The sequence below is a fragment of the Cajanus cajan genome, chromosome 11, assembly GCF_000230855.2.
Source record: "Cajanus cajan strain Asha chromosome 11, NIPB_CcT2T_4, whole genome shotgun sequence".
NCBI lineage: Eukaryota > Viridiplantae > Streptophyta > Magnoliopsida > Fabales > Fabaceae > Cajanus > Cajanus cajan.
The window spans coordinates 46987596-47012441 of record NC_138527.1 but is presented as its reverse complement, the minus strand read 5'-3'; the positions used below and the strand labels follow the sequence as shown (position 1 = coordinate 47012441).

General features: G+C 30.8%; 3 protein-coding genes and 2 non-coding genes across 6 annotated transcripts; 2 read left to right on the top strand and 3 right to left on the bottom strand.

Annotated features, from left to right (window-relative positions):
* The first annotated feature begins 3574 nt into the window (after positions 1-3574).
* LOC109797377 (conserved oligomeric Golgi complex subunit 4) lies at positions 3575-15696 on the top strand. 2 transcript variants are annotated; one of them, XM_020357399.3, is made up of 5 exons: positions 3575-5029; positions 9667-9675; positions 11789-12394; positions 12719-13685; positions 14731-15696. In XM_020357399.3, the coding sequence occupies exons 1-5, from the start codon at positions 3645-3647 to the stop codon at positions 15358-15360; spliced, it is 3597 nt and encodes a 1198-aa protein (XP_020212988.1). In that variant the 5' UTR covers positions 3575-3644; the 3' UTR covers positions 15361-15696. The 2 variants fall into 2 exon arrangements, with proteins under 2 accessions (XP_020212988.1, XP_082922761.1); XM_083066635.1 differs by lacking the exon at positions 9667-9675 and adding an exon at positions 11375-11381 and having other exon boundaries at positions 3576-4980; positions 11756-12394.
* LOC109797376 (RNA-binding (RRM/RBD/RNP motifs) family protein) lies at positions 6385-8613 on the bottom strand. The gene is made up of 4 exons (XM_020357398.3): positions 8235-8613; positions 7256-7357; positions 6862-7167; positions 6385-6777 (listed from the first exon to the last, which is right to left on the bottom strand). The coding sequence occupies exons 1-4, from the start codon at positions 8523-8525 to the stop codon at positions 6724-6726; spliced, it is 753 nt and encodes a 250-aa protein (XP_020212987.1). The 5' UTR covers positions 8526-8613; the 3' UTR covers positions 6385-6723.
* A 1181-nt stretch (positions 15697-16877) lies between the features above and the next one.
* Positions 16878-20301, bottom strand: LOC109798020 (pyruvate dehydrogenase E1 alpha). The gene is made up of 3 exons (XM_020358207.3): positions 19869-20301; positions 18551-19331; positions 16878-17468 (listed from the first exon to the last, which is right to left on the bottom strand). Exons 1-3 carry the CDS (start codon positions 20088-20090, stop codon positions 17191-17193), a joined length of 1281 nt encoding a protein of 426 aa, XP_020213796.1. The 5' UTR covers positions 20091-20301; the 3' UTR covers positions 16878-17190.
* A 2843-nt stretch (positions 20302-23144) lies between these two features.
* TRNAC-GCA (transfer RNA cysteine (anticodon GCA)) lies at positions 23145-23216 on the top strand. The gene has a single exon. It is a non-coding gene; the product is annotated as a tRNA-Cys (tRNA).
* Positions 23217-24774: 1558 nt separating this feature from the next.
* Positions 24775-24846, bottom strand: TRNAC-GCA (transfer RNA cysteine (anticodon GCA)). The gene has a single exon. It is a non-coding gene; the product is annotated as a tRNA-Cys (tRNA).

The window sequence follows — 24846 nt, the reverse complement described above, 5'->3', positions numbered from 1 at the left end:
TTGATTATCTAGAAGGTCATACGCCATCATCCCTTCATTCCCCTAACATCGTTGTAATTATGCAACAAACCATCATGTAAAGTTGGAACCCACTTGTCTTTCTGTATTTCCGCTTTACTTCCATCACCAATTCTCCAAATACCACCTTCCTCAGGACCTCAACCAGCCACTTTGAGGACAAAATAATTTTTTCCAAATTCTATACGCGTGTTTGCTTCAGCTTTTAAACGTGAAAATTCATGTTTGTGGGAAGCACAAATATTGAAACTTTCACGTAAATTTATTTATAAACGTAAAGAGAGAAAGAAAAATTACGTTTATAAATCGAAACCAAACACGCACCAAGTGTAACTTTGCTTTTAACTTTTGGTTGCAACGAAAGCTAATTCATTAGAAAAATATCTTGCTCTCAAAACTCTAACCATGAGAGAATCATCAAAATGAGCTATTATCCACCACTGATTAGGCAAAAGTGCTGAGTTGAAAGTTGTAAGTGTTCTATACCAAATACCTCCCCTTCTTTTTTGTTTTGCTATCCTCTTTCTTTCAACTTAACCAACAAATCTTTTGTTGGTCAACATTTTTACCTTAATAAAAAATTTCAACAAGACCAACCTAGCTACGTAAACAATGGGACAATCGAAAACAACCCATAACATGTGTACATAGATTGGACCACAATTTTATTCAAGACCTCTCTGATTCTAGAAGTTTTTTCCTTTCACTATTGAACTTTTTCCAAAGAATATCTCGAGCAAAATTAAAAACGTGAGATCTTGATCTTCCTATCAGAAAAGGGAGGCCCAGATATGTCTTTCCACTGCCGTCTCAACAAGCCTTTCAAGTTCATTTAAATATTATTTTACTCGAGTAATAGGTGGGTTAAGCTTCAAGAGGGAAAAACTAACAATACAATCTCTGAAATAGTATCCCCATTCATTTTGTTATCCATAAATTAACAAAATGGATATTTTAACATATCAGATAAATATTCATTTTATATAAATAAACTTAATAATAAATGAATATTTTAAAAAATATAAGTTATATTATAATTAAAATTGTAATAAATATTTTAAGATATAACTTATATTCTAAATCTATGATAAATAATTTATATTGTGATATAAAATATTTTAATTATTGATATTTATAAATAAAAATAATAAAAAAACATTAGAATCAGTTTAAAAATAAACACAAAAACTTAAAATTAAAAAGATACGAAGTTGAGAAAAATTTTAAAAATACTTTTCATCGAATAAATTATCAAAAAAACGCCCTCATTCAATATAAATATTTTAATTTAACACTTGTCGCTTTAATCTTTAAAATATTATATAAGAAATTTTTCTCTTATTTTTTTAACCTTATTTCTTATTTTAGAGTAGAGATATTTAATTTTAAAAATATAAAATTTTAATTTTACCGTCAATTTATATTTGTTGACTATTAATTTTAACATCAATTTGTGAACTAACATTACTTAAATAACATGATATTTATTAAAAAAAAATAGACATACAAATAAAGTTTAATAATAAAATAAATATTGATCACTCATGAAAATAAATATAAATGAATTTTTTTTTGTTATTTTTTTATTTTTAAATGTCATGTTACTAAACATAGTGATTACAAATCATAGATCAACATTAATATTTAATGACCAATTAATATCAAATTTATATTAAGAGAAAAATTAGTATTTTACAAAAAAGGGAAATAAGGGAGCGTTTGTTAAGAGAGAAAAAATTTATATCCAGGGATAATGATTCTTGAAAATTATAAATCTTAAGATTTATGATTTTTAGGAATAATTAAAATTTGTTTGATTACTCATAAAAGTTATTGAAAATATTCATACAAAATTTCAGGTAATTAAATATTTTCATGTTTGGTTACAATATTATATTTCTGACTATATAAACATTTTTTATAAAAATAGCCTTTATTAAAATAAATTCATTAGATATATTTATTTACTCAAATTTTATTAAAATATGACATTAAACTATTTTAAAATTTTGAAAACTTATAGTTAAAATTATTTAAATACAAAATTCAACAAAAGAAATAAACAAAGAAAAATGTTACATAATAAATATGAAAGATAAAAATATATATTTTATTTTTATTCAAATAAATAAATAAGTGTTAACAAATATCAAGAAATAAAATGAACTTTAATAATATTATTAAGATTGACAATGTCAAAAAATAATAAGATACAAGAAAGAGAATATAGAGATATGAGAGAAAGAGAATGAGAGAGGAATAAAGGGATAAAGGAAAATATAAAGAAAAGTTTTTTATTTTAAAAAAGGATATTGTTGTTTGTTTATATGCATAAAATTTTTATTCTAACTCGGGAAAGTTAGATTTTCACCTTGCATGAGAAATTTTATGAAAAAATAAGATAAAAATGATTTTTAACAAACTATATTTTTGAGACTTTTTTTTAAATACTTATCAAACATGAGAAAACAAGATTTTCAATTTAACATTCTAAAAAAATAAAAATATTTTACATACCAAACACCTTTTAAGTGTCTTTATTCTAAGACTAAATTATAAATGGATATTCATCTAATTACGTAATTAACATGCATAAATCAATTTAATATATTTTTTAATATTTAGAATAATGTTAATTTTTTTTTTAATTTTTACAATTTTACTTATTTTTCCTTTAAATCATTATAATTTAAAATAAACTTATTTAGTATATATACTTATATTTTCAAACATTTTTAGTTTTTATAGATTAAGATAGAATTTTTTAGTCCATATACTTATTATTTTTTAATCATTTTAGTTTCTATAGTTATTATTTTTAGGTTTATATCCCTATCGTTAATACAAAATAAATAATGTTATAAAAATAATAACAATAGAGACTAATTTTTTTTAAATAAAAAATATAAAAATTATAAATATTTATTTTAAATTATAGGGGTTAAAAATGAAATTATAAAAAAAATATTTTAATTTTTAAAAATTATATATCATAATATTTAATTATTTTATGCGAGTAATTTTTAAATTTTAATACCTGATATATTGTATAATTTTCTTATTTTACTCTTTAAGGATCATTTAAAAAATAGAATAATATTTTAGGATGAATTTAAGGAAGGTTTAAATATGTTTTTAGTTCCTCAAATTTAAAACAAATTTATTTTTTTGTCTTTCAAATTAAAAATTATTAGTTTTAGTCTCTATAATTTTCAAAAATTTTGTTTTAATCCCTCATATCACTAATAATATATCTTAGAGTAAAAATTTAAGATGATTATGTATTGTCAACCGGATTTAATATAATGTTTTCACTAATAGGTATATTAATAAGTAGATTTTATACAATAATATTTGATAAATTTTTTAACAAAATTTAAATATAAGAATTAAAATAAAAAAAATTAAAATTATATGAACTAAAAATAATAATTTTAAATTTAAAAAATAAAAAATAAATTTATCCTAAATTTGTAAACTAAAAATATAAAAATATATTTAAGCTTTATGGAATTATTAGAAAAATATTATTGTAAAGCTGGTGACTCGTGACCAGTGATTAGTGAGGAAAAGAAGCAGTGCGTTGTTCTTGCCTTCCCTTTCCAGCTTCCTTTGTCCCCGAAGAGATGCACAGAGCATTTGTTCGATCCAAAACCCTAATCCCCGTTGCTTCCCATCGCATCTTCTTCTCACCAGCAGTGCCCCTGCACTTGCAAAACCAAAAGCAACAACACGCTTTCCACTCCTCCAATAACGACACTGGGAAAACCCCATCATTCGGGTCACCAACAAGAGTCCAGAAACTAATAGCTTCCCAATCAGACCCTCTTCTCGCCAAAGAAATCTTCGACATAGCCTCTCGCCAACCCAACTTCCGCCACACTTACTCCACCTACCTCATTCTCCTCCTCAAATTCGGTCGCTCCAAACACTTCTCTCTCCTCGACGATCTCCTCCGTCGCCTCAAATCCGATTCTCACCCCATCACCCCCACCCTCTTCTCCTACCTCATTAAAATCTACGCCCAAGCCAATTTACCCGACAAAGCCCTCAAAACCTTCTACACCATTCTCCACTTCAATTGCAAGCCTTTAACCAAACACCTTAACCGCATTCTCCAAACCCTCGTTGTTCACCGCGTCTACCTTCGCCCTGCCTTCAACCTCTTCAAGGATGCTCACCGTTACGGCGTCCAACCCGACACGAAATCCTACAATATTCTCATGCGTGCATTCTGTCTTAACGGGGACATTAGCATTGCCTACTCCCTCTTCAACAAAATGTTCAAGAGAGACCTTGTTCCGGATATCGAGTCTTACCGCATTTTGATGCAAGCCTTGTGTAGGAAGAGTCAAGTCAATGGAGCAGTTGACCTTTTTGAGGACATGTTGAACAAAGGCTTTGTTCCGGATTCTTTGACTTATACCACTTTGTTGAATAGTTTGTGCAGGAAGAAGAAGCTCAGGGAGGCTTACAAGCTTCTTTGTAGGATGAAGGTCAAAGGGTGCAACCCTGACATTGTTCATTATAACACTGTTATATTGGGGTTCTGTAGAGAAGGGCGTGCTCACGATGCTTGCAAGGTTATTGCTGACATGCGGGCCAATGGGTGCTTGCCTAATCTCGTGTCTTATCGTACTTTGGTGAGTGGTTTGTGTCACATGGGAATGCTTGATGAGGCTGGTAAGTATGTGGAGGAAATGCTGTCCAAAGGCTTTTCTCCTCATTTTGCTGTTGTTCATGCCTTGGTGAAGGGGTTTTGCAATGTTGGTAGGGTTGAGGAGGCTTGTGGAGTTCTCACCAAATCACTTGAACATGGGGAAGCTCCTCATGTGGATACTTGGATGGTCATAATGCCTGTAGTATGTGAAGTGGATGATGGTGTGAGAATTGGTGAAGCTTTGGAGGAAGTTCTAAAGATTGAAATAAAAGGGCATACTAGAATTGTGGATGCTGGCATTGGTTTGGAGAACTACTTGATTAGGAAGATACAATCAAATTCAAGAACATTGTAAAACGTCTGTGGGACTTACACCTTACAAGCATGCGTTAGTCATCCATGTCGGATCTTTGAGGTCTGTTAGTTACTCTCCAAGTTGTGCACCCTACATACCATTGCCTCTGACTGTTTGCCCAAGAAGCTTACATGCTTTTCTATAGTAATCAAGGTTATTAATGACGGTGTTACATGTCAATCATAATTATGCAACTTGTCTGGAATATAGAGGAAAATAATTCTTGATCTGAGGACAGCTGGGAGATCCAACAATTGTCCGGTCCTTGGAACGCCAGAAGCAGGGACGGAGACAGCTGCTCAAACTAACGCTGTTATTTTCTGTAAGCTATTCAAGTATTCGACTTGGAAGTCTTACATACATGTCCAAACATCACTAGTTTGACATCTTAATCTCTAGAAATCGTGCTTCTTTAGTTCGACTCCTGTCATTCTTGTCATTTTCATTCAATCCTTTTCAGATGAGTAAATCTCCCTTCCCAATAATTACAGATTTAAATATGTATAGATAGATATATGCAATAGAAAGAAGAAATTTCCTTATATCAGCTTTGATATATTTTATCCTTTGATTTATGGTTGATTCCATATTTTCTTAGTGTTTTTAAATTTTTGGTCACTGTTTTTCATTTGAGTTCTTAATGCAAGAGATATGGAATTGTGAGTACCTCATATTGGAGGATAGAGTCACATCTAATTGTATCTCTTGCATGTCATCTGAATAGTTGTAATGTATGTTTTTCATAACAATCTGAACATATAAATTTGGGATAATTTTTCATAAACTTCAGCTATATTTACTATTTAGGAATAAAACATCAAATCTATGAATCTTTGTTCTCATCACTTAAATATATCGGATATTACGTAAAATATTAGAGATATTAATTTGGATAAAAGTTTTTAATAAGGAATAAGACTTCCTATAAATTAATAGATTCAAATTACTAAAACAAGAATTAGACTATATTAGATTGAGCTATTAGGTTTGATGAAGAGGAGAAGGAATCACCCACCAAGTAGTTTTTAAATTATTATTTCTTTTATTTTATGTAATTGTTATTTTCTATGTTATTTTTTTTATTATGTCTTTAATTTGTTTGATCACGTGAGTATATGACTTAAAGATATTTTTAATTCTTTAAATTAAAAGTTAGTTTGTTTAGTTCGTGTAATTCTTATACTTAAATTTTATTAGAAAATTTGTTAATTATTGTTGTATAAAATCTATTTATTAGTATTTGTGTTAGTGAAAACATATTAAACTCAATGCGATGTTACATAATTGTTTTAATCTGTCATTTTTAAATATATTATTAGTGACTTTATAAACTAAAATAAAATTTTAAAAATTTACAAAGACTAAAAACAAATCTATTAAAAGAAGTTCCTTATCGGACCGACATTCTTAACCTCAAGTTGAATATTTTGTTGTCACTCACAAAATCATGTTTTTCAACTTTCAAATACAGATAGATACTGCTGACAGCAATTTGAAATACAACTAAGTGTACAAATCCAGATTTTGATGGAATTCTCACAGTTGGTCAACTCTCTTGATGGCATTTTCTAGTTCAGGAAGGTTCTCGCATCAATCTCAGTTATACATACCACCACAACAGAGAGCTTCCTCCCAAGACAGCCAAAATTGCAGCAATCCCTACAAAAAAATCTGCGCATCTAGTTAGATCTCAGTCCTCTCTCTCTACACCCTCTCTAATCACTAGCGTACGGCCACAAAACTCCTGCAACAAAGATCAGACTAGGTATCAAACACAAGCAATGAAATAAGAAGCACAACAATAGAAAGTGGCAGATGCAGATTTTACTGTTCCGTTGAGGGACATTGCTGTATCACGTTCTCTCTCTGAAAGATAAGAGACAAACGCATAGAACCTGCGCTTCCCTTGTCTCAAATCATGCAACACCCTTACACTAGCCACGTTACCAAATCTACCGAAAAGTTGTCTCAAGTCTTCAGGCCTAGCAGCCTTGGAAAGATTCCCAACATACAACTTATGAGGACCTTCATAGTATATAACTCTCTTGGGTGATGAGTTCATTGTATCAAGATTCCTCCTGTTAGGATTCATCTCAGCAGAAAATCTAACCCGCATTTCGCGCCCACCAACATCCTTCAGTTGTGAAAAAACAAAATTTCAGATCAAACAGGAAGAACTCATTGATCAAATAGATAAAGGAACCGGTTTCACAGTCACTAACCGATCCATCCAATGCAGCAATTGCATTCTTTGCGGAGTTAATAGATGCCATTGTGACATAAGCACTCCCTCTACTTTCACCCGTCTCCTCACTCCGGCAAATCTGCATAAAAGCAATCAAGCATAATATACACAAGACCTTGTGATGATTCCACCATTGCTGATTCAGATTGTAACAATGAAAAGAGACAATTGAACTTGCTAGTTAATAAATGAATGAATGAACGGAAGATGATATCAACCTCTGCAGGTATATATATAGTATAATAATAGAACAATATTTTTATATTAAATTTACTTTTTTGAATATAAAATAACAGAACAATGTTTTGATATTAAATTAAATTAGCTAGTTTGAAAATGAAACAGCGTGTGCTTAATTTTTATTTTATTTTTGAAAAACTCTACTGTACCCTTAAAAGTTTAAAGGATTTTGAAACATTTTTTTTTTAAATACGAGAATACTTGGTTATTTAAAATAATTTGATTATATTTATTTTTTATTTAAATATATATATTTTCATAAAATTCTTAATATAAATATATATATGTATATATTATATGAAACATTTAAATTTATTCAAAATATTTTTCATATATTATGAATCATGATAAATTGAAAATTTTCATATTTATATGTAAATTTTGATCAACAAATTAAATAAAAAATTTACAAAATCTTTCTCTATTTCAACAAATAAAATTTTATTATTATTTTAAGTTATTTGGATTTCTGCATAATGATTTAAAGTATTTACCTTAATATTTAATGAAAAATAAATAAATTATTTGTTTATCAATAACATAGAGAAGAAGAAAAAAGTGAAAATAAAAAAAAATACATTTTAAATAATTTTTATTGATTTTAAAAATTAAAAAATATTGTAATAACTCTCCTTTTTTTTTTTAACAAAATTGAAAAGTTTCAAGACAAGATAGATTATAGTAGGATGTTAATTGTTAAATAAGCAAAAAAAAACCTCTGCAGACAGAACAGTTCCGTGAGGGTTGAAGATATGAAGCAGTTGTTCTGTGTCACAGCTTCTTGGAAGGTTGCAGACGTAGACTTCGGTGGGTCTTGGCTGCTTCCATGTTTCTTCCTCCACCGTTTCTTCATCCACCGGCGCCGCCAAGGCAGTGAAAGCCCTAGCCTTAGAGGTGCACCCTGCGACAAAAGACAGACAAGAGGAAAGGAATGGTTTGGGAGGTCGGAATTGAGGGTTTTGGTTGAGTAAAGATGAAGAAGTGAATGCGAGAGAAAGAGCTGCCATGTTTAGCCTCGAAGTCCTACAGTCATAGTAGAGTTAAGCTAGTCTAGTGTTTAGTAGTAGAAACCCAATCCATTTAATCACGCAAATCGGAGCTACAACTTTATTGAATTGTTTATCTTCGTTAAAATATTATTTTAATCCATATAATTTTACGTATTTTATTATTTAATTTTTATAATTTAAAATATGTTTTTTTTTTATTTTTATAATTTAAAATACTTTTTTAATATTTATATTTATAGTTTTTTAATTTTTTTTTGTCTCTTGCTAACTTTTATGTAATGTTGTTTTTCTTAGTTGACAAAAATATTATTTTAATTTTGTGTATATAATATTAAATTTATATTATCAAAATTATTCTAAATTAAGTTTTAATATTTTGTGTCTCGTTTATATTTTTATTTTTTATTTATGACGTATATTATTTAGACATATTTTTTTATTCTCTTAAAATTAAAAACCTCTATTATATTAACGACAATGTTATAAAAAAATTTAATGATAAAAATTAAAAAAATATACTTTAAGTTATAAGAACTAAAAATAATAAAAAAAGATAAATATTGAAACTAAAAATATTTATTTTAAAGTATAAAAATTAAAAGATAAAATAAATAAAATTATATGTACTAAAAAATATTTTAACATTTTTTTATCTATAAAAATTACAATTAAAGAAGTTTGAACTTAAAACTTTATTTATATTTCAATATTTTGTTTATTACTAATAGACACTTTTATAAGCTTTGTGGTGAATGTTGACTTCTGTTTTTTTTTTTTTAATAGAATACTAACTTCTTTTGTCTTTGTAAGGTTTATAATATATACATTTTTTTATAAGTACATCTTATTCTAAAAAAAATAAATTCTTAGAATATTTTTAAATTTTTAATTTCCTAATTTTTTAATCTTATGTCTCTGAAGTTTAATTTAGTACTTTTTTTTTTCACACATCATCTTCCATTTTTCTTTTAATTTTTACATGCAATATTTTACTTTTCTTTCATTCTCAACCTATTTTGATATATAATTTTTTTTTTATTTTTACATTACTCTCTTTCCTCCTTCCTTTTTTAGTATTCACACTATTATTGTCTTTTTCCCCTCTTTTAATTTGTACACACACGAGATGTAGAATTAGTATCATAGTGTGGAGAAAAGATAGACACTAGAAAGAGGTCTAATAATATTAATTGAAAACTCGCATTTTTCAAGTAGTGAAGTAATATGCTAACAGTTAAGAGACAAGGTATTTTTATATATTGGTTGTCTCAGTCACCGAGACTACGTTCAATTATCAATTTAACCAGATTAAATTTCATTATCTTAAACAAGATACAAGTATTTATTCAACAAGTCACATTTCACGTTTGGCTCAAACCTAAATGTTCTTTAAATTGCCTCTTTTAAACAATCTATCTAAGTATTGTTTTCACACAAAACCTCTTCAGGTTTCAAAATCAAGTATTTTTTTTACAGTCAAGTCTCTCTAAGCTAAAACAATAAGTGTTTTTTTACAAATAAGTTTCTCCACACTCAAACCCAATAACTCAAAGTTACTAAGGTTTACAAAGTTGTTTCATCTTCCTATCAAGACTTGATACAACAATTAGGTACAGAGACTTTTACAAAAAAAATATATGTTTATTATAAAACTTAGTTCTTCTATGTGTATATGCCTCTATCTTCTTCTTGTTTATGAAACTTTTTATATAATAGTTTGGATGAAGATAATCATCGCAAAATCTTGAAGATTCCTAACAAGTTTGCTTTGTCTATCTTCTTTATAGGTTTATTGAGGTGAGAAATGTTCGTTAATGCATTAAATACTTTTTACCAAGTTGTCACTTCTTATATGATAAATGAAGCTACTTATCATCTTTAGAACACTAAACAAACTATTTGTAGTGTGTCAGTGAGAAAGCATGACTTCTTTTTCTTTAACAAATTTGTGAGTTCTAAACAACTTTCACAGTTTGATTTGTTACGGAAACGTAGACATGCAATGAGTAGTCGTTTGTCTTTATAAATGATAGACATTTAAGATTATATAAGGACATACTGTATGCTTCGTCTGATGGCACATTGTCTGCCTAACGATTTGCATCTTATGTTTCATTTGATGATAATTTTTCAAAAACATTATCTTAGAAAAATGTTTTGTTTGTTATCATTAAAACTTTAAAATTTTTAGAGATTTAAGATTGTCTTTTGATTTAACATACAATATTATAAGTGCATGTGATTTCCTCGATAGTGTGAAGGTGTTGAGCTAGATATGCATTTTTTCTTTGAACATTTCATCTCCTTTTACACTTTTAAAAAGCACAATATTAAATTTAGTGTTCCAAATAATTTTAGTGTTCTAAAAAAACTTTTCAGAATACTAAAACTAGTGTTCCAAAAAGCATTTTTTTGGAATTATGTTTTTAACATACTTTCAAAAAGTATTTTTTCATAATATTAAATTTACTATTTTATAAACAATTTTTTTTAATTATGTAAAATAACATACTTTTAAAAAGTACATTTCAAAAGCGTGTTATTTTTCATAATTCTTAAAAATTCTTATTGAAATAGTAAATTTAATGTTTTGAAAAATATGTAAAAACATAATTCAAAAAAATACTTTTTAAATACTAATTTTATTATTTCAAAAAATACTTTTCAGAATATTGAAATTAATGTTTCAAAAAGTGTTTTGTAATATTAAAGTTAATGTTAGAAAAATATTTTTTAAAATATTAAATTTAATGTTTAGATTTATGAAAGTGCAAAAGGATTTAGATGTGAGATTTCTACAACATGTTATCACATACCAATTTATGTATTTAAAAATAAAAAAACAGAGAGAAAGTAATATAAAAATTAAAATAATTAAAAAAAAATTCAAAAGATGTATCCATAACACACATGATCAATTGAAGCATTGGATATTAGATTAAAATTTGAATGAAAAAATTGAGTTTAATATTGAATGCTTTTGATCATGTGTGTTGTGGATACTATCTTTTGAAATTTTCTTTTTATTAAGCTTTATATTTTACCGTCTAATTTGGGGAGGAAATGAAATGCCCCGAAACGTAGCCTTATTAATTGATTAATTAACTATCGCGTAAATTCAGAGTTAAACAAAAACTTCCCCCTGTTGCTGTTACCATTGTTGTTTCAGATCTCATCTGATCTGAATCTGAACGCGAGAGTAGGCTGCGTGCGATTGATGGTGTGAGAAAGATGGGCGCTACTCCTGAATCCAACGGGAGTGCACCGGACGAAGATAACGGCAGCGCCGCCGGTGGCTCAATAGATTTCGGCACGGCGGAGGCTGTGGAGTACGTGCGCTCCCTCACCGACGTCGGCGCCATGACGCGCCTCCTCCATGAATGCATCGCGCACCAGAGAGCGGTGGACGTGGAACTCGACGAGCTTCTCTCCCAGCGCACCGACCTCGACCGCCACCTCCTCCAACTCCAGCGCTCCTCTGACGTCCTCGACATCGTCAACTCCGACGCCGACTACATGCTCTCCAACGTCACCTCCACCTCTGACCTCGCCGACCAGGTCAGCCGCAAGGTCCGCGAGCTCGACCTGGCGCAGTCGCGCGTCCGCTCCACGCTCCTCCGTATCGACGCCATCGTCGACCGCGCCAACTCACTCGAAGGCGTCCACCGCGCCCTCGACGCTGAGGACTACGAGTCCGCCGCGCGCTACGTCCAGACCTTCCTCCAGATCGACGCGCAGTACAAGGATTCCGGCTCCGATCAGCTCCAGAGGGATCGCCTCTTAGCCGCTAAGAGGCAGTTGGAAGGAATCGTACGGAAGAAGCTCTCCGCCGCCGTCGATCAGCGCGACCACCCCGCCATTCTCAGGTTCAGTGACGATTTTAGAAATTTTAACTTACAGGAGCAATGCTCTTATTGTTATGCTAGCAATTTATAATTATAATTATAATTATACATATACATCATAGATATGAGTAAATTGTATGCACCTACGGTGGAAAATTTTTATACTGTTATAATCACAATTTGGCCAGCTGAGGGAGATTAGTGTTTGATCGTGAGTTTGAGACACTGTGGATATGTTCATGGACCAAAAACAATGTCATGTATTTAAATTTTTCTATACTAACATAGTAACATTACATATAAATTTAACTCGATAATGTATTAAGAATAGTTATCACTGCTCAGGTTCATTCGGCTCTTCACCCCGCTGGGTGTGGAGGAGGAGGGTTTGCAGGTGTACGTTGGGTACTTGAAGAAGGTGATTGCGATGAGGTCGAGAATGGAGTTTGAGCAATTGGTGGATACGATGGACCAGCGGGATGTGAATTTTGTTGGGTGTTTGACCAATTTGTTTAAGGACATTGTGCTGGCTATTGAGGAGAATAGTGAGATCTTGAGTGGTCTTTGTGGGGAGGATGGTATTGTGTATGCCATCTGTGAGCTTCAGGAGGAGTGTGATTCTCGCGGTTCTGCGATTTTGAACAAGTACATGGAGTATAGGAAGTTGGCTAAGTTGTCATCTGAGATAAATGCACACAACACCAATTTGCTTGCTGTTGGAGGAGGTCCTGAGGGTCCAGACCCAAGAGAGGTTGAGCTTTATTTGGAAGAGATTCTCTCCCTTATGCAGCTTGGTGAAGATTACACTGAGTTCATGATTTCAAAGATCAAAGGACTTACTTCTGTTGATCCTGAATTGCTGCCTCGTGCCACCAAGGCTTTCCGGAGTGGCAGTTTCAGCAAGGTGGCGCAGGATTTAACTGGCTTTTATGTCATTTTGGAGGGATTTTTCATGGTGGAGAATGTCAGGAAAGCAATAAGGATTGATGAACAAGTGCCTGATAGCCTTACCACTTCTATGGTGGATGATGTGTTTTATGTCTTGCAGAGTTGCCTGCGGAGGGCAATATCCACTTCCAATATCAGTTCTGTTGTTGCAGTTTTGAGTGGTGCCAGTAGTTTGCTTGGTAATGAGTATCATGAAGCCTTGCAGCACAAAATAAGAGAGCCAAACCTTGGTGCAAAATTGTTCTTTGGTGGCGTTGGTGTGCAAAAGACCGGGACTGAAATTGCAACAGCTTTGAATAATATGGACGTTAGCAGTGAATATGTTCTCAAGCTAAAACATGAAATTGAAGAACAGTGTGCTGAGGTGAGTTGTATATTTTTAGTTCCTTACAGTTATACTTTATGATGAAATTCATTAAATTGAAGCAATAAGTATGGCTGGCGCACATCTACCTTATGCATGGTGTGCCCAGGTTTCCCTTACTGGGTAATTTGAGATTCCTAGGGTAGAGATTAATCATAAGAGAATTTGTTTTTTTTATTGAAAATTGTAATAAAAACTGATAGAGCAATTGTTTCTGTGTTATTTAATTTGTGCAGGATGTAGTTCTGAAATTGTAGTAACATGGGTTAGAGTTTTATGAGCCATGTACACATAAGTCTTAGATAAAATATGTAAAGATGGCAGAATATAATGCAACAATTTCAAGATTCTCATTTTGGCAACTTCAAAATCACATATAGAGGATGTTACTGTCTTCAAAACGTTGTGAATCTTGTGATAGATGCATGATCAAGCATGTAGCCATCCTTTTGTTAACATAGATCTGGAGATGATTGATTAGAGGAATGTGTTCAGTGTTCACTCAGAGTATGCTTTAGAAATGGTTATATTCATGATTTCACTTTATGAACTATGTACTTACATTACATGCCTAATGTCCTCTTGATTCAGCTATGACCCCAGATAGAACTCTGATTTATCTCATTATGAAACCAATAGACCATAGTGCAAAGTATCCATATAGCTCAGAACTGTGTTTCTTTGGTACTGATAGAGATTGATGTAATCTTGAAGTCTTGATGGGATTTGGAAGGATTCTTTCTATTCTACACTGTATGCTTCTTCTGTGGTGCAATTTTGTGATTAAATATGACATGTTTGTCCTTAGCCTCATTAACTGCTTCCCCCTTCACTTTTAAATGCAAGAATGTAGCTGCAACTGACTTACAGATTATTAATATTTGTTTAACAAACATTTCTCAATTTATATAGCTCTGTCAGTTTGGCCTTTGTGGATTCATAAACTATACGCCATTTTTTTCTTTTATGGCAGTTTGGCCATGTGATATATAATTATATATCATTTTAAAATTGTGGAATTAACTGACTAAATTACTTTATACAGGTGTTTCCTGCACCAGCTGATCGAGAAAAGGTAAAATCTTGTTTGACTGAGTTGTCAGATAGCAGTAATGCTTTCAAACAAGCCTTGAATGCTGGCATAGAACAACTTGTGGCAACCATTACACCTCGAATACGACCGGTATTAGATAGTGTAGGAACAATCAGCTACGAGCTTTCAGAGGCTGAGTATGCAGATAATGAGGTGAATGACCCATGGGTTCAGAGACTTCTCCATGCTGTTGAGACTAATGTGGCATGGCTGCAGCCACTAATGACTGCAAACAATTATGATACATTTGTTCATTTGGTTATTGATTTCCTTGTGAAAAGGCTAGAAGTCATTATGATGCAGAAAAGATTTAGTCAGCTAGGTGGTCTTCAGCTTGACAGAGACGCTAGAGCTTTGGTAAGCCATTTCAGTGTGATGACACAAAGAACTGTTAGGGACAAGTTTGCACGTCTTACTCAAATGGCAACAATTCTAAATTTAGAAAAGGTGTCTGAGATTCTAGATTTCTGGGGTGAGAACTCTGGACCTATGACCTGGAGATTAACTCCAGCAGAGGTTAGGCGCGTATTGGGTCTGCGAGTTGATTTTAAACCAGAAGCAATAGCTGCTCTGAAGTTGTAATATCCGTTTATATGGTCTCTTCACATTTTTTTGTTTATCCTTTTTTTATTTTTCATCTGATAAGTATTACAGCTTCATTCTTGTTACAATTTTGGTGTTTGGGGGAAGTTACCAAACAGTTACATAATGTGATTTGCTTTGCTAGCTTCAAAACCAAAAGAATAAGCAAGATACTTCTGATTTGCCACCCGAGGCCAAGATAACACTTGTGTTATACAGGAGCATCTTGTGTGAAACAATCATCGCTCCTCATTAGCCAGTTTCCAATTTTGAATCTTTGTATTTTTAATTTTGTAAATCATGATTGAGACTTTTAGTTCATGTTTGTTTGGTTAAGTTCGTTCATAGCTTTTTTACTACCAAACTCCTCTATCATGCATTTTGTTGCAAAATATACCAATGTTGCAATTATTTGGATAACTAGTTCTTGTTCAATCAGTAACGGTAACGCTGGCAAGGTCCAAAGTATCACTTGGTATACGACGCGGCTTTACATAATACTTCTAAAGCACAACAGGCATGCTTCAAAACATGATAGATGTCGTTAGTAAATTTGTCATCTAACTTATTAGTGCAGCTTTCACAAAACTTACTGATTAGAGAATTAATTGAAGTTGTATAACTAATTCAATTTATTAATGAATCAGTCACAACAAGCAAATGTAGTTAATGCTGAATAACTTACTCAATTTGTTTCTATTAGCTATATTGCAGGTGATTTTAAAGGACATTTTTATTTTTGAAATTTCAGGATTAAAAATTTTTTAAATTTAAGTAAAAATAATTTAGAATATGAGAGACTAAAAATATATTTAAACTTTTTTACATTAACATTTTGGCATCAAAGGTTGTTAGATTTGTTGAAACTACTGATTATTGTTAGATTTTTTAAAATTATTTATTGCAATTTATAACCGAAACTTCCATTAAGAATAGTTTTCTAGTATTTTTTTTCCTGGTATATATACGTTGAATTAATAAAATTAATGTCTGTACGAAATCTCTATATAATTCATTGAAATCTTTACTGGTCACTGAAAGAAAGTTCAACTATATTCTGCCCGGTGCTATCAATGTACCATGAGGATTGAACCATGTTTCTTGCTATCCTAGATGGCATGCACGGCTTAATGACAACACATTGACGTTATTATTGGGTTTTTTATTTTAATATTTTTAAGGCAGGGTAGTGGGCACACATACTATTCAATACACAGTACATACGAATTCAATTAATTCCACTTAACATTTATTCTACTAAATTCAAATATAACATCAATTTGCAAGAAAGATATATTAGTTATCACTTGCCATTGCTAGGATTAAAAATACATTCAGTTATTCCAAATCAAATTATCACGAGCTCATGCCTCATGGATCTCAATGCAATCTTCTAAGCAAATCTACATGTTGTAATCATAAGAAATGGAGTGAAGGATTACTAATGGCTGAACCAAGAGGGCATGCGTAGTGTTAAAATCCATGCTTTGCAATGTAGAAAGGCCGAGATCCACATCTGAAAAATAATAGACAAGTCCACTAGAAGCATGGATGGCTCTCATATTTGCAACGACTCAATTAAAACGCAGGATTAAAATTTTACAGTGCATACAGGCTATAAAATGGATCAACCTTTGGAGATTGTAATTGTTGACACTAGTTCCATGAATAAAAATAAATATATGAAAAAACAAAATTTCAACCTAAAGAACAAATCCTCCTTTTTTTATGAAGGGCATTTTGTAACGTTTGATCTCTAGTAAGTATATGAAAAAGAACATGAATCCAAAACTGAAAACTCCAAGCAATAGATGTCAGACTTAAAAAACATTAGACATGAGCAGTGCCTTCAGTGAATTTTGGGTCCTCACATCGGTACTTGCCATCAGGTCCAATTCCAAAACCCTTTGGATCAGCAAAGACATTCTCCAGAAGCTGGCTGCGGGGTGGATGAGGGCTCGCATCTGCGAACTCAACAGCTTCCTCAACAACCTCATCAATCTTCTTCTCTATGGCCTTCAACTGTTGTTCACTGGCTAATTTGTTCTCAATCATGTATTTCTTCAGTGCAGAGATGGGATCCCTACCAGCATAATGTGCCTTCTCAGCTGCCAAAGCACATACAGACGATGGTGAATAATGATAAATTTATAATGAACTTGGCAGACACAAATACAATATGTAAAGAAAACTATGGTTAAATGTGGCTCATTTGATCATGGCCCTGACTAGTTGAAATTAGTAAAACAGTAGTGCCAATCAATGCTTTTGCTGTAAGAATAACGTAGTTAAATATGCTAGAAAACGAAGATTTATAGATATAACAAGACATTTAAAAGGGTAAGACATGCTAGAATTATGAGCCTCCATAGTAATTAAGCAACTAAAACTTACACAGGGTAATTTGAATTAGAACAACATGGAAAGTGATTTAATTGACATTCGTATCATTTAACAAATTGACAGGCAAAAGTGTACCTAGCTAAAACATAATCGAATATAAAACATCGGAAAAACCATAAGCATTCAAAACTTATATTTATGAAAAAATTTATAATTGTTAATCAAACCATTGGCTTTTATCCTTATTCTCACATTTCAACAGGGGCATTGTTGATTAGGCACCATGATGTTTTGCTCGTCATCAAATGCCAAAAAAAGTTACTTTTCAAAAATACAAAAACGATACAGTATAGTGTAGCTTAGGGATCAACATGTCTCGTAGTGAACCAACTCTCGACCAGTTTTTCTTTAGAATAATATATTGAGCTTACGAAAATTGTAGTTTAGGCTAGACAAATCTTCACTTACTAATTAAAACTTGATGTCTCTTCATTTTGACATGATTCTCAAGTTTATAATGCAGTTATAACTTGTACATATATCCAACACCAAACTATAAAGTGTTACATTACACCATAAACAGGTTTAGAGTGAACGACTAGTTCAATTCCTTCAAATCCACGATCTTACTCTCAATGTCAATCGTCAACATCTAGAGAAAAGTTCCCCTAAAACTACAAAGTTAATGCACGGTGAACTATACAGCAGAATAAATGTATAAGGATTATCTATAGTACAACTAAAGATACCATCAGAAATGCAGAGGAACAGCAACATAATTTAGTACAAAATTAACAACATAACTGAAGTAGATTCTAACAAAAGAAATCATAATGTAAACACTCACCAGGGTCACGAAGCTCATCAGGGTCAGCCAATGAATGTCCTCGAAATCTATAGGTCTCACATTCTACTAAGGTTGGCCCCTCTCCTCGTCTGGCTCTTTCAACAGCTTCCTTTGCCACCTCTCTGACCTTCAAAACGTCCATACCATCAACATGAACCCCAGGCATTCCAAATGCTGGCCCTTTCTTCCATATCTCAGGATCTGAAGTCGATCTGAGATGTGACATCCCAATAGCCCACAAATTATTTTCCACCACAAACACAATAGGCAATTTCCATAAAGCTGCCATGTTTAGGCATTCATAAAACTGTCCATTGTTACATGTTCCATCTCCAAAAAATGCCACTGTCACATGATCACAATCTGCCTCTTTCAACACCTCCCTTCTATACTTGCTGGAAAATGCTGCTCCTGTAGCCACAGGGATTCCTTCAGCAATGAAAGCAAACCCACCAATCAAATTATGCTCCTTTGAGAACATGTGCATAGATCCACCTTGACCTCGGGAGCATCCCGTAGCCTTCCCAAAGAGCTCACTCATTACAGCACGTGCTGGGACCCCCTTACTCAGTGCATGAACATGGTCCCGGTAGGTGCTAACTACAGAGTCTTCTTTCTTGAGAAGCTTAATGAACCCAGTTGACACAGCTTCTTGGCCATTGTACAAGTGGACAAAACCAAACATTTTTCCTCTATAATACATCTGGGCACACATGTCTTCAAAGGACCTGCCTAATATCATGTCTTCATAGAGCACCAAGCCTTCCTCTTTCGTAATAAGCTGCACACACAGATACAAACAAAACCAATAGTCTCAAACACTCATTTCCAAACCGCGGCAACATTTTCTAGAATCTGAAGCTAATTTGGGCAGGTGGCATAAGAAGATTTCTTCTTTTCTACAGTTCATATAATGTCTATACCACCAAATTGAGAAGTATCTACATATTTGAAACCAAATATTGAATCATCCAGCTCATAAACTAAGATTTTAATTTCTAAGCACTATCAGTGTAATAATCTTTACATTATCAATAAATCAGAAACATTCAAAGAGTGATTTTGAAGTAATTATGGTAAAAGCCAATAAAAGTACCATAAATGACAACTTGTGATTGGTTTACCGTATAAAAACCCTGTAAATGATTCATGGATATACTATTTTGCTCATACTAATGGAATACGTTGAATTAAGCGTAAAGATTTTTTTTTATTTAATTTTGAGAAACCCATTATGCAGGATCCATGGCATGCTGAACAAATGAAGAAAGGGACATATTATTATTATTAATATGGAAAAGGAAAAGAAAAGGGGTACCAGATTGGTGGTTGATTTGCGCTTTTTGTCCTTGACAACATCGGAGACAGAGACAACAGTGGAAGGAGAGCGAGGATTGAGCTTAATGGGGGCAATGAAGCGAAGCTTGTGAGTGGATCCAAGGAAGGGAGTGGATGCGTGGAAAGACATTGGGCTGCCAATGGATCTGTGAGTGTGATGCGGAGAGAGAGGTTGAACAAACTTGGGTGCGGAAAGAGACATTATGGTATTTTGGTTTGTGAAATCAAAGGAAAGAGGCTACTCTTATTTCCCTTTAAGGAATTGCAAAGAGAAAAATGGGAAGGCGGAGGAAACAAGAGAGGGAATGGGTGAGGAACGTGGAAATCACTGTCTCATTGCCATAAATCATAAACACAAACACTCTTCAAACCACAATCATATATATTCACGAGAGAGGGTCGCCACCAATTCACAACCAACTTTTCCTACAAATACTATAAATTTCAAATAATTGTTCAACCAATTCAACCGGCTCATAACTTCAATCTCACCTTCATCCTACAAAATCACACTTTCTTTGGATACATTAAGTATTTTATTAAAATTAATTTTAAAAATATTTTCATATTTGAGAAACTAAGTTTTTTACCATTATTTAACATGATTCTTTAATGATAGAGATTAAAATAATATTATTATGTATAAAGTTCTAATTTTAAATTTTGTTGTTATTGTTATTTAATAAAACTTGTATTTATGTCTCTTGAAATTTGTTTAAATGAAATATTTTTTTTAGTTTTTTAAAACTTATTCACCATTTTTAATTTAAAAAAATCATTCACCTTCTATAAAAAAAACGTCATTAATTATAATGAGAGAAAGGAAAAAAAATAAAATTAATTTATATTTTTTTATTCATATACATGTTTATCTTTCATTTCTAAATTATATATAATGTTAAGTCTTTTTATAAAATATTTTATTGTTTTTTTAATTTTGAAATTTTTACTTAAAATTAATATATTTTTTTTAAATCATAACACATGATATTTAAGATATAATTTGAGAGTTAAAATTAAGAGATAAAGTTTCATTCAATTATTGATACTTGCATTAATAATCCATTCTTTCTTAATAGTGTACAAATGATGTTATTTTATATAAGAGATTATATGTATCACTTAGATAAATTAATAAAAAATGTTAGTTTTTACTTAAAAAATAGAAGAGAGGTTTGTGGCCTTTTAAAAAATCTCGGGAAAATTGAGATCAATTTTCTCAATATTTAACATAATTTGTAATACTTAACGAATTATTTATATAAATTTTATATGTAGTAAATTACTTGGGAGAGAGAATAACATTTCTACCTTGAAAATGATGGACTATTACTTCTTATTTTTACTTCACATGTATTACTTGGACAAGAAGAATAAACTATTTTTCAGTAAATTATACTTTTTAGGGATGAACACCAACTTGAAACTCAACCCGAAATCGAAAAAATGAAAGGAAAAAAGGGTAAATGAGTGGATTTAAAGAGGGTTACTAATTTAAGTATATCAAAAACACGATTTAAAATTGTTGATTTCGATTGGGTTCAATTTAAATTTTTGGACTCATCAATACCCAAACTTAACCGTCCAAACAAAATAAAAGTTAAAGTAATTATCATTTAGGCCCAAAAACTAAACCTATTTTGGTTTATCTTTAACTTTTATTGTTAATCCACTAAAAACAATAGCTGAGAATGTAGTTTGTAACTTTTTTATTTTATTTTATGTACATAAAAAAGATTTATTATAATATTTAAATTATTTAAAATTTGAATAATTTTATTCTTCTTGACTCTAAATGAACTAAATAATATTTGAATGGTTGAATTTTTTAAAAAAAATGGTTACAAGAATTGAAAAAAAAAAAAGACAATAAATTAGATAAAAACTTTATTTGGGCCAATTAAATGATTCAAAGTCCAATACATTTTTATCTGTAGAAAAATGTCCGATAAAATCAAGACCCACTCAAACCAAAACTCACCTAAACTAATAAGTCGTTTGATCGGATTTGAATTTAAATAATGCAAACTGTGGATTATATCGATCCAAAACCAATCGTACCCGACCATTGATCACCCCTAATACTTTGTAGATATTTAAATTATATTATTTTTTCATTAGTCCTTTTTTCAAGACTTTTTATTTTAATATAAACAAGTTATAAGATTATTTTTTTCCCTTCTTTTCTTGATGACTTCCACCATTAACATTTTGAATAACTTGTGTTAAAAGAGATAATCTTTTAAAGTTTAAATACATATAGATGGAGATGTAGCCCTCTAAATAAATTTGTGTATCTTGTGTGATTAATCATTGATTTGTAGTTAAAAGATACATGAGATTCAAGTATGATAATTGGGTGAGGTTTATGGTTTAGGGTTTGTATCTTTGAATTTGTATCTTATATTTATCATTGTTCCTATATATGATAGATATTGGACTTTGTGTCTCATCCCAATCCCCGTCTCCGTCGAGTATCAAATATATTTATACTTATCTTGTATCTATTCATAAATTAATTAAATATTTTTATAAAAAATATTAAAAAAAATGAATTTCAATATACAATAATAGTTACAAAATTACATTAATTAAATTTTATCTAACATAAATTTAAAATAGAATAAAATTACATAAATATTAAATAGTTTTTTTAAAAAAATAAATTAAATTTGTAAAAAATATAAAACATAGATAAATATAAATACGAGTGCAAGACAAATAAATATATATTTATCGTCATCTTATATTTAATTTAATAACAGATATTATTCGTAGTTAATAAAATGGAATATTCTTTTGTGAAAGTTGCTAATCAGGAGAAACTAGATGTTGCATATATCCAGCATGCACCCTTTATTCTGCTGCCTGTATTTGTAGCTAAACTTTACAATAGCTTTTACAGACGAGAGATGAAAATTATGTATAAATTATTGTAAAAATAAATTGCAAAAAAGAGTGCATTGCATAAGAATAATATAACATTTTCTTTTATCCTTCTTCAAGTAGCAAAAAAAAAATAAGTTTCTTAGTCTGTAAACCAACATTTATCTTTAACATCGTCTTTTCACTGCATCTTTATTATCATTTGGAGATTCTTTCCAGTGATTCAGAGAGATTATTCTGTGAATTATGTCAGTAGTGAGGGATGGGAAATTACAAAAGGGAGGATTTTGAAGCAGAAAAGGAATCAAATGAAGTTGGCTCTCGATATCGTTTAAATATTTTTACTTGCAAAGGATGAATTAGGCAAATTGGGTCCATAGCTCAGTGGTAGAGCATTTGACTGCAGATCAAGAGGTCACCGGTTCGAGCCCGGTTGGGCCCTTTTGATGTTTCAAATATTTTATTTCTTATATTTTTAGCAATTCTGGTTTCGTAGTAGTTGAAGGTTTTTTTTTTTTATTAAAAAAACTCCGTTGTTAGGAATAGAATAAAATAACAATAAAAAAAATACGACGTATCTAAAAAAAAGTTACAAATAATTTTCTTTTCATTTGAGCAAATTAGAATAACATTGTCCTTGATTAATTTTTTTTTATATAAATATTGTCCTAATTCAAATTTTCCCATCATTTTTTCCCAATTTAAATGTTTTATTTCTTATACTTTTAGCAATTTTGGGTTCGTTAGTAGTTGAAGTTTTTTTTTTTTTTTTTAATAATCTCCTTGTTAGGAATAGAATAAAAAAAGGTACAACGTATCTAAACAAAAGAAAATTACAAATGATTTTCTTGTCATTTGAGAAAATTGGAATATATTGTCCTTGATTAAAAATTAATGATGTTGACCTAATTCAAATTTTTCCATCATTTTTTTCAATTTTATTTGAAGAGATTATTACTTTTGTTTCAGGGTAAATTTAGACACAATTTTACTCAATGTGAACTTGAACTAAGAGTTAGATTATTAAAATTTTATATTCATAATGACTTATTCTCATAGCAAATTGGTGTGTGTGTAAATGACATCTAAAAAACCATGTTATTAGAAATTGTTATCTCAATTGATTGTTAATTTTATAGATATAAAAAAAAATCATGTTTATTTGATAGCGTTGAACTACTTAAACTATTCATCTTTGTTGTAGTAGATTTCTCATAGATAAACGTGTGACTATGCATATAATTGAAATGTTGTGTATATGATGTGATGATTTTGATGTTGCTCGTATGTTGTTTGGTTTGGATGTTGGTGTATGATGAGATTGTTGTTTATCTTTTAAGGTAGTTGAATGCCATGTTGAATGCAGTTGTTGTGGTATTGAAATGTTGTAAGCCATGAGGTGATGTTGTGTGTATGTGGTTTACACAAGATTATTGATAATATAATTATTTTACTCTTATTTATTCTTTTGGTACACTAATTTATCTTTGCATATTTCTTAGTGGTTGAATTGTGATAATCATGTTTACATAAAAGCAAGATAGAATTTGGCTAAAAACTTTTGAAGTGTTAAGAGTCAAGCTAGCGGAGTAGCTTGACGTTACTTTTGACGGTGAATTTTTTGTAGTATTATTTAATCGACAATTTAGACTTATACATTACAATTTTTCTGGATTATTATATATATTACTGAGAAAAAAAACATTTTTAATTATTAAAAATTATATATTTTTCCAATTATTCAACAATAAGCAACGAAAAATATAAACACCTACCTAAAGTTAATATATAACAATTCCTAGATATACACTAGGTAATATATATATATATATATATATATATATATATATATGTTTGTATATGTATATATATAAACTTATGTGTGTGGAAAACAAAAATGAATATATTACTACTTTATGTATTTTAAAAGGGCATTAATATATATTTATGGAAAATAAAAATCAGTATATATTACTACCATCATATGAATATTAATTAAAAGGGCCCAACCGGGTTCGAACCGGTGACCTCTTGATCTGCAGTCAAATGCTCTACCACTGAGCTATGGACCC